The sequence below is a fragment of the Carassius carassius genome, chromosome 7 (genome assembly GCF_963082965.1).
Source record: "Carassius carassius chromosome 7, fCarCar2.1, whole genome shotgun sequence".
Classification (NCBI taxonomy): Eukaryota; Metazoa; Chordata; class Actinopteri; order Cypriniformes; family Cyprinidae; genus Carassius; species Carassius carassius.
The window spans coordinates 24,630,033-24,640,768 of NC_081761.1; the positions used below are offsets into that span (position 1 = coordinate 24,630,033).

At 39.6% G+C, this 10,736-nt stretch overlaps 1 protein-coding gene across 1 annotated transcript; it reads left to right on the plus strand.

The window, feature by feature from the left end:
* The first annotated feature begins 2,787 nt into the window (after window positions 1-2,787).
* LOC132143765 (POU domain, class 4, transcription factor 2-like) lies at window positions 2,788-6,264 on the plus strand. Its single transcript, XM_059554278.1, has 2 exons — window positions 2,788-3,580; window positions 3,888-6,264. The coding sequence occupies exons 1-2, from the start codon at window positions 3,371-3,373 to the stop codon at window positions 4,824-4,826; spliced, it is 1,149 nt and encodes a 382-aa protein (XP_059410261.1). The 5' UTR covers window positions 2,788-3,370; the 3' UTR covers window positions 4,827-6,264.
* Window positions 6,265-10,736: the final 4,472 nt, after the last annotated feature.

Sequence of the window (10,736 nt, forward strand, 5' to 3'; positions counted from 1 at the left end):
TCCTGCACACTCCCACATGCATGGCGCATTCGTAATCTTTCTTTTGTACTCTTTATTTCTCCTTTACTTCATCTCGAGCTTTCTTTTTCCTTCTCACATTCCGGTGATGCATCATCCTTTGTCCCTGTGTTCTTAGAGCAAGCTGCAGTGACTGTGTTGGTGGCACAAAGGAGCGGTGGGTATTAAAACAGCTGTCTCTGGTGGTCCGGATGTAATTGGGATTGTTAACGTGCTTGGCTCCTGAGGGATGCTTGTGAGAATGTCTTTGTGTAAAGCACACAAGCTCCACAGCGGCATACCTTGATTTTGATGTATGTCAAAAAAAGCAAACAAGTCACCTGAGCTACTGTACATCAAGTCTGGCTGATTTTTTATCCTCCTGCTTTGGGTTGTTGCTGCTGGTGCACTGTTATTTATATGTAAAAGAAAACGTCTATGAAGCTCAATTTTACTCAGAATTCCTATGAGAGCTTGCTTTCTTATAGTGGGGAAAATAAAGTGTATTCATGAGCATGCGGACAGAGCTTTTGAAGGAGGAGAAGAATCTTTGCAAACCAAGCTCCTAAAAGCACCTGCCTGGTAATACAAATTGAAGCACAATATCATCAAATAAAAGGCAGAGACAGAAAGAGACAGAGACTGAGAGAAGAAAAACAGACAGAGAAAGGGTGTTAAATAAATTCATTAAAAAAATATGGATATGTAATATTTGTATTAAAAGGCCAAACTTCCATGATCACCAACTGAAATGCATTGACATTTCAAAAAGATTTATTATTTTTAAATTATGCACAGAGGGCGCACTGCACGTGCACGTGCAAAAGACATTGTGGCCGCTGGTACTTTAACTGATTATGTGTTTAGCTGAGATCAGATATATTAAAAGTGAGCACTTAAAGCGCCCTGATAAATACATTTTTTAACGCTACAGTGAACCAAAACTACTCCTCAAACTCAATCGCCTCAGAGCTAAACCCAATTGATTTATTTGACGTTAGATATACTTTTGTGTGGCTCATTGTGAATGAAAATTTCATTTGCCGATTTAGGGGTGGTGAAATATAAATGATTTCGTTAAAGTTTCATCATAAATCAGTCTTTGGGTATATACAAGGAGACAGTGATTGGGCCTTGAAGTCTCCTGAGCAGGCGCGCCAGGGGTGGCCCTCCCTTTGGAGAGGTACAGTAACCGCGCGGCTTCTGCACCATCGACAAAAATCTTGTGTTTGCCGTGGGACAGATTTCACGACGACGTACAAACATAAGAATCCGTGACACAGGGTATTTATAAACATCTGATACGGAGATATTCTTTTTCTTCTTCCTGTTTATGTATTTTTATTTATTGAGCCATTTTTACATTTTTGGTTGATTTAGTCCGTTTTAATCAAATGATTTCTTGTTATATAGCCAAAGTGCAGAGTAGGTTGTTTTTATTTTATTTTATTTATTTTTTCAACAGAGACATGATGCAGCCCTTAGTCTAATTTAATTTCCTAATTAGTCTAAATTTGATGACAAACAATCATTTAAGATAAACAGATACATACTGGCATATTTATTACATGCAAGTATCTCCACAAAGTGTTTTGCGTCTGGCATATATTTGACAGATATGACCTCATTATTTTTTAACTAAATTGTAATTACTGTTTGGAGCATTTTAATGAATTTAACACATTAGAATATTTTTAGCTCGAGTTAAAATTTGGATCTCACTTTAGATGTGCACTTTTACATGCGAGGTTAGTCGGTCGCTATGATGCATCAATTACCCCATCCAATGGACTCGAATAGATTAAACAAATTAGACTAGCCTTGTTAATTAGAACATGATAAAATGCTTTTAATTAAATCACTGATGAAGTAGTCTAATTAGAACGAAGATATGATAATAGCCCGCTGCGACGAGTATATAATTGTATTGGGTTTGCAATTAAATCCTAAAGGGTTGTAAAAATCCGCTTTTCTGTGTCATTAATGAAATACTTCACACAGTGTAGCCTGTTCTGTTGAGAAATCAAATTCATAATACACGCTCAATGATAACTCAAATGGCTTTCCTATTTATTATTTCAATAACTGGGAAAACTAATAAATTCGTCAACACGAAGTAGATTTTTTTCTCTCTCTCTAAATAAAATCAAAGCAGGTTAATTACTGAGTCGAGCAAATATAAATTACATTTAAATTCAATATGTCTGCATTACACTGGACATAATTGGTTTAATGTGTGTCGGTGTATCAAATTACCTCGCTATAATGGAATGATAGTCGTGCGTTTTGCTTTATTTCACCCAACAGGGACAGCAGATGATGGAGCTGTCTGTGGTGATTTCTTCATATTAATCCACGCTTCTCCGACCAAGCTTCCAATTACGAATTACATAGCACCGAATCTTTCTAATATTTTTTGTGTCATCGTGAAAGTTTGGTCTTGTAGCCTACTTAAGCGTTACGAAATAATTACAAGTGCAAGTCTGTGCAACATACAAACAACGTGTGCTTCTTGGAGAAATGCATTTTCAAACACTGACATACGAAATGTTTAACTTTAGAATACAATTCTGCTTTTATTTTATTCATTTAACCAGGGTGGTTTCCTCAATAACTTTATTGAAGTATCACACAATACTCGCTGCAGTCCTTGCAACTGCCCATGCGCAGAGTCCCCAGCGGCGCTGTGGCTAATGAAGAATAATAAATCATGAAAGGTTTTTCAGGTACAGCCGAGAGAGTGTGTAAGAGGAGAGGGAGTGGGAGAATGGGTGAGCAAGAGAGAGAGAGCGCGAGACGCAGCCTGCCCTTCGCCTTAGAGCACAGACAGATCGAGTCCCCGCAGCATTGAATGTAGTCGACTGTCACCTTTATCTCATAATCAAATTCAGCAAGAATCGGGATAAAGGTTAACGAGCGATATCGTCGTTCTGGAGACTGGCACGAAGAGAAGAGAGGAGAAACTTCTGCACTCGTTTTAAAAGTGTGCGCAAAAACAAACTCACCAAAGACTTCAGCTTCCGCACGAGACAAACGCACGATATTTTGTAAAGGCGGATGAGAATTTCTGCGGAGCGTTTTGGCAAGAGTTGACGTGATCTTTGAATGAGTTTACCGACAGGTTGCATGGCTTACTGGTGCTCGACGCACGTTTCTAGCCACGGCGCGCGACGGAGCGAGCAGGAGATCGTTCTCTCAGACCACTAGATGAGCTATCAAGAGATTTGGTGCATCATCCTCCTCTTCACGTTCGTTGCAACGCCAGAGACTTGAGATTTCCGCGCAGCGACTGGGCTTGAACTCCAGTCGAAGAACAAGAAGAAGGCGGAGTCTTAAGTTATTAAAAGGAACTCGCCGAGGCTCGGTAGCAAACATGATGATGATGTCTCTGAACAGCAAGCAGGCGTTCGCCATGCCCCACACCAGTCTGGCCGAGGCCAAATACTCCAGTTTGCATTCTGCGTCCTCTTCTTCCAGTTTGACTTCCAACGCGCCCTCGTCCTCCTGCTCGTCGTCCAGACACAGCAGCACGATCAGCGGCGGTTCGGAGGCGATGCGCCGAGCATGTCTCCCAACCCCACCGGTACGTATTCTGCATAATCACCGCTTAAAGGCACATTTTGACAGCCCACTTTTTCTGCTTGATGTTTTTTTCATGTCTGCACAGCAAATCACCCAACACCTCCATTTTTCCCTCCCAACTTATGTATTCAGCCGGGTTTGCCTTTCGTATTAATTTTTATGACCTGGGATGTTGCATGTGTCTTGTTTTGTGTGTTCTTTTTTAAGATTTCTTTCTTTTTTTTACATGCTGGAAATGTTTTAAAAGCACGGAGTGGAGCGCGAATTCCCTGCTGACAGTTATGTGTGCATTCTATTTGCAATTGCAGAGCAATATATTCGGCGGATTGGATGAGAGTTTGTTGGCCCGCGCGGAAGCTCTGGCGGCGGTGGATATAGTCTCGCAGACCAAAAGCCATCATCACCCTCCTCATCACAGCCCCTTCAAGCCGGACGCAACCTACCACACCATGAACACGCTTCCGTGCACCTCGTCGTCCTCCTCGTCGTCATCCGTGCCCATCTCGCACCCGTCAGCTCTGGCGAGCCATCACCACCACCACCACCATCACCACCACCACCAGCCGCACCAGGCACTGGAGGGCGACCTGCTGGATCACATCACCCCAGGACTGGCACTTGCTGGAGCCATGGCCGGGCCAGACGGCTCGGTGGTCTCCACGCCTACGCACCCCGCTCACATGGCAGGCATGAACCACATGCACCAAGCTGCCATCAACATGGCTCACGCCCATGGGCTTCCATCCCACATGAGCTGCATGAGCGACGTGGATGCAGATCCCAGGGACTTGGAGGCATTCGCTGAGCGCTTTAAACAGCGTCGGATCAAACTTGGCGTGACCCAAGCGGATGTAGGGTCAGCGCTGGCCAACCTGAAGATTCCCGGCGTAGGCTCTTTAAGCCAGAGTACCATCTGCCGGTTTGAATCGCTCACGTTGTCCCACAACAACATGATCGCCCTGAAGCCCATCCTGCAAGCCTGGCTGGAGGAGGCTGAAAAGTCGCACCGGGAGAAACTCAACAAGCCCGAGCTCTTCAACGGGGCCGAGAAGAAGAGGAAGCGGACCTCCATCGCGGCCCCCGAGAAAAGGTCCCTCGAAGCTTATTTTGCTATTCAGCCGCGTCCGTCCTCAGAGAAAATCGCAGCAATCGCAGAGAAGCTGGACCTCAAAAAGAACGTAGTGCGGGTTTGGTTTTGCAACCAGAGGCAGAAACAGAAACGCATGAAATACTCGGCCTGCGTCTAGCTCGACCAGAAGACCAACGCGACGTGTCGAGAGACTCATAAAACTGTTTAGAGACGATTTGTAAAATATTTCTTATCTCACACCTTTTTCAATCATCAATAACTTGTACATTGAACCAGAATTTCATGACATTCAAAAGAGACATTTGAAAACCACTGTCACGTATTACGCAAAGGGGATGTGGAATCATTTAAAGGATCGTTTGACTGATCAAGTAAGACCATTCGTTTTTCCTCACTTATTCTAGCACACTTTCTATATCAGAGGAGCAAGACTCTTTAAACCTCAATCAGACAGCCTGCCTGACGCTGAATAGCGTATTTTAGTCGTTTACCAGAAAGTGTTCTGTATCACAACACCAGTAATTATTCTAAACTGAGAGGGGGACAAATAATTCAGGTCAAAAGGGTGACAGTGTCTTGTCAGTGTTTTTCTTTTGAAATATTTCTTTCTCAGCATGTCACGTTTCAATCTGGTGTTAATTCAGGGTTCATTAGACTAAAAAAAAAAAAGAAAAAGAAAAAGAAAAGAGGACATCACGAATTAAGTCCACGAATGATTCTGCAACATTATTAGATAATAACCAAACAGCACCTTGTAAATTATTGATTTAGCTGTTACATGCATAATTTTGTCTGTCGTCTTCTTAATTCCTCTTCTATGATTTTAATAATGATAACCCATAACCTACAATTAGGCAATGGGCGATAAGAACATCCATATTTTTCTTGTGAAGGCATATTTGCTATAACCGACCTCTTAGCTATTCAAACAAAACATATTGGACATAATGAACACGAAGAGAGTTTCAATTGTTTTTAGTAATGGTATTTGTTCAGCCAAATATCTGTTGCAATACGCCTGCGCTCTAACGTGGCTATGTTTCTTATGAACTATTTATCATGTGAGGTAATGTTTACTTCATTACATATTTATTGGGATTCCCTCCACGTTTTTGCTTGAGAAAATCATATTGAGACAACAAGGAAAACGTGGCCCTCTGCAAACGGGGAAACTGCTTGAAACAGGCCACTTTTTTTTTCGTTCTTCTAATGTTTCGAATAGGCACAATCGAGAGATATATGAGAACATTTTCTTTGAAATAATTTCCATGTTTGTTATCTGCTTATTTATTTGTATAAATATACGCGTATAATTATGGAGTCGTTGCTTGTTAAATTCACCATGTTTAGTAATGTTTTCTTAATGAAAAAACATTCACGTAAAATGTAAATATCTCATTTGGACATACACATAAAATATCCGTACAGGTATGTGCTGTATTGCTGTTTTAGCTGCGGTAACTGTAATGTCTGTTGCTTTAGGTTTAATTGTCGGATCAATTAATTAATTTATTAAATCAATGTATATTTAAGTTACTATTTGATAATTGAATTGAACTATGTGTTTCATTAAAGAACAACATTTTAACATTTTACTGAACGTTCTCAATGGCTTCATTTATATTCAAAGGCCCAGAGTTTTCAGACGTCTGACGTTTTCATGGACAGATTTCATGGACTGTGTGTTTATAATCGAAAGGTTTGTCTCCATCTTATATTGCTCATTGTGTGGATTACACGTGTCTTTAACACCAATTAGCAGTTTTTCTTATTTCTCTTGCAAGATACAAATGGGTAATCTGATTAGATTAGTATCTTGCTGTTTGCCTAAAAAAGACGTCTTGACATCTTCTTGAGCTGTAGAGCTACGCTTGGTTTTTTCACGAACGGCTTACTGCTGCTAGCATTCGCAACCCTTAGAAGCCTACCTGAGAGCAAATGCTAATATTCTATTAGAGTCTAATCATGAAGTCTATAGAGATCTGGGGAGGTCCCTCGAGCACAGCGCTGCCAGATGTCAGGCCGCCAGAAAAACACCTCGCCTGCCAACGTGCCGGGCTCCATTTAAATCCACAGTCGATGGTTCTCGTTCTTCTACCGACATAGGCAGCCCTTTGAAGACTGACTCAGTTCACTGTTGGGCCGTATGAAAAATAATAAAAATAATAAAAAAGACATGGGAGTGTCATCTCAGTAGCAGTGCATGCCATGGCATTCTAGGCGTACCAATTGGTTTCAGCACCACGGACAGCCGCCTGAATAAAAGAGGTTTTAGCCATTGATGTTCCCTGACGATTTTCAAAGAGATTTAATAGATGATGAATCCAATTTTCATTTCGTTTTGTTCTTTTGAAAAAAAAAAAGGAAAAAAAGAATGCAATATGATTTTATTTTTTTAATGTGTTTATTTCATTATTGTGATTTTAACAATATTTTTGAACGCCTTTGAAACATGATAAAGTACAATTCGCCACTGGGGAAAACACTCTGAAATCATTTACTTAACATTTTTATTTTTTTACCTGTAAAAAATGCGTAATTAATGCCAAAACCGCGAAGTTTTTAACTATATTGTTCTTACGCATGCCAATCAATTCCGTTGGATCCGCAATAACTTATATTAAGTGAAGCCTTATAGACATCATATCAGCATTCAGTTTATTACTTGGTGTCCTGGTTAATTTTAAGAAGCTCACTGACTGAATAGACCCTAAAGTTCTCATTAGTTCTAACCTGCTTCAAAGGAGGAAATCAGTTCTCCTAAACGAGCTGATCACTTAACACGATAATATGAACAAATTATTAAATTACACATGGAATTATGAAAATCAGATAATTACATGCAATAAGTAAGTAATCATTAACTGGAGCTGTTAATTACAGTCGGTCGTGGAGGGCTGGACTTGGAGAGGCTCGTAGGAAATGGAAATGAATCTCGTTGCTTGACACTCATGGACCAAACGACCTATCCCGAGCGAGCTACCCCCTACTTGACTTTCAGATAGGTGCAAAAATTATCGATCGAATAGGGTTTTTTTTTTTACACACATCATTCAGGAGGGAGACTAAAATATAGGAGCATGCAATGCATACACTTGTGCACTTAACTTCCAATATTTCCAATGCAAAGCGAATGTGTCATTTTATTCTACCCTCCTTTAATAGACTGATCCAAGAGAGGGCACTGACCTGTTAGCGATATCGCATACATGTGCTTCTCATGCTTTAAAAACCATGGTGGTCACACTGTTTTCCTTTGTTATAATTAGATCTTCTATTTTCTTTCTCTTTCCCCTGAACATTTCCCCCCTTTCATAGGGATAGTGATGAAATTTTAATGAAGCCAGGGACTGTCGGTGCTCCGCCTGCGGACCTACGAATAGAATATTTTAACTGTACATTTACCCCAAGTGTCTGCCATCAAAGCACGTTAAGACAAACCACAGGCCTCTGACGTGTTGGGGCCCAATATTTAGTACTTGAACATTTATTGTATTGTCACTGATGTCCATTGTATTTATATATTTTCATTTTTATTCCACGGGCATCATTGGTATAACTGTATTATATATATATATATATATATATACATTGTTAAATAATTATGCAACTATGCTATACATGTGGAAAATATAAGGAATTATATGCGAAAATAAATAGTTTGAAACGGGATAGTTTCACAGATGTGTAATAATAATAAAACATCTTGATCAAAACAAATCGCTAATACATGAACGAATAGACAAGTTCACAATGTCTTGAACACTCTCTTCCACACACACGTGTAAAATAACACTGGCCAAAGGATATATGTTGTTATGCACTTATCTGATTAAATGGGAAAACCAATAACTGTGATGATAATGAGCGAGATACAAAATCTAGTAGCCTATAATAAAACCATAATACAGACCTTAATGCTTTGGAAATATTAATACATAATATTAGTGTAATAATAATAAAAATAAAAAAACAATACTACAGTGAGCAAAACTACTTCTTAAAAAAAGTTATTAATAGATTTAGATTTAGTGCAGGTCTGTCTCGTCTCACAATATAAAGCCTGTTATCATAATTATTGCCTGCCATATGCCAAAAACAACGAAACGTCAAATATTTACAGACTTGCAGACGTCTACGAGTTAAGTTTTGTTGTAGTCTTTACATTGACCTTTATGCCTTTTGTATTGTTCACAGCGCAGGGAATTACATTTTGACTCATGCTAAAAAAATATAAAGGGTAGACCTACCCAAATAAATATTTAACCTCACAATCTTGTGTATACAAAGTATTATAATATATATGTATGTAGCCTATATATAGACACACAGACATTTAAAAATGTAATGAAATATTTGACAGTCGACACATCATTAGCCTGAGGCTTTATTTTGATAAAACAATGAATCTGATACGATCTATCATACATCGCAATAGCCAGATGTTGGGTTAGGTTTGTTTTAACAAAACATAAAACATATTAACAATAATTTCCCTTCCATAATTTCTGAAGTGATTCAGTTTACGGTGCGTCAGGTGGACAAATACAATTTTATAAAGCGCCCAATGAACAAATGCACACAATGACTGAACACCATTCCTATTTAAAGCAAATTCAGTTTACTATCCTTATACGCTGTAAGTACGCCACATAGATTGTGGCATACTGTTGAAATTTGTGTCTTCAAACGAGGCCTATGGTGATTAAATATTAAAGAGTCTAGGATGAGCCTGTGTGATTCTCGCCCAGTTCTGGTTTTCTTCCTGCTCGCCATGAAATTCATTTAGGCTTTAACGCACAGCACGTTGCGTTCTCCTATTCTCAGACGCTTTTGCGCCGTTCCAAATGAGCAAGTCGCAGTTAGATCGCGCATTTGCCAATAATGAGAAGGTGGTAGAGCTGTCTGCTGGATGTGTGTGTTCATTGAGGTTTGACAGCCGTGCTCCGCTGCAGATCTATTCATCATACCCGCAAGGACTCTCTCTCTCTCTCTCTCTCTCTCTCTCTCTCTCTCTCTCTCTCTCTCTCTCTCTCTCGCCCCTCTGTCCTCAGTTTATACAGAACAGAATCATTTACATAAAGTCCTTAAGGCAAATAACTGTTGGGGGCTCTAATTTATATCTGATCGAAAATTAGCCGTCATTATGCGCCCCATTAGCCGCGTCTTTAATGTGCTTCTAAGCACCATTTGTCAAGCAGCTTGTTAATATCCTTCAAGTCTTTAAAGTTGAGAGCTCATTAAAAGACTCTGTGCCCTAGTATTGATGCTATTTTATAAAATTCTGCAAAGCGTAAAGGGCCGTTTAAAAGTTTTCTCTTCCTCCTAATGATGTATGGTTTCCTGAGCATTACGCAGGATACACCATTGTTTCCAATCTGAAAGTTATGTTAGTGCACGCGCTGTAGTCAACAAGACAGGCATTTAGCAGGAAATCACATCTAATTTTTCGCATTGTTAAGTAAAATTATGAGGATATCACAAAATCATTTATGGCTAATTGGGTTCTGGCAGGTGAATTAAGTTCTAACACGCAATATAACCGACTTGAAGGTTTCCGAAAATTACCTAAATTAATCTACATCATCAATTGCATTCGTAAGTAATTACGAAAAACATAATTTAAACACATATATAATACATTACAAAAGTCGAGCCAATTCAATAGAAAACATTTCGCACTGTACATTGTATATACTGTATTTTATTTCTCATGCACGTATATAAATAAAACTGTTAAAAGGTATAGGCTATATACTATATACACTTAAAAAAAGTATTCCGATAAGGCGATAAGAAATAGTTGACCTCCTAAAAAGTCACTGTATATTTCGCACATTGTCAATAGGTAATGTGTTCCTTATCATGATCTGTCGTCCAAATTAGGCGTGTGCCGGGTGCTGTCTGCCCGTGGGTGAGATTTAGCGGGTGCTTATTATTAGTTAAAAACTCGAGCGTCCCGTCGTTGCTTCCGTGGACTCCTCCAGGCTAAAGCAATAAAGCGCGCAATTAGAATGCTAAAGACAGATGTAAATAAAAGCAATGAGACAGCGGTGAGAGATGAGGC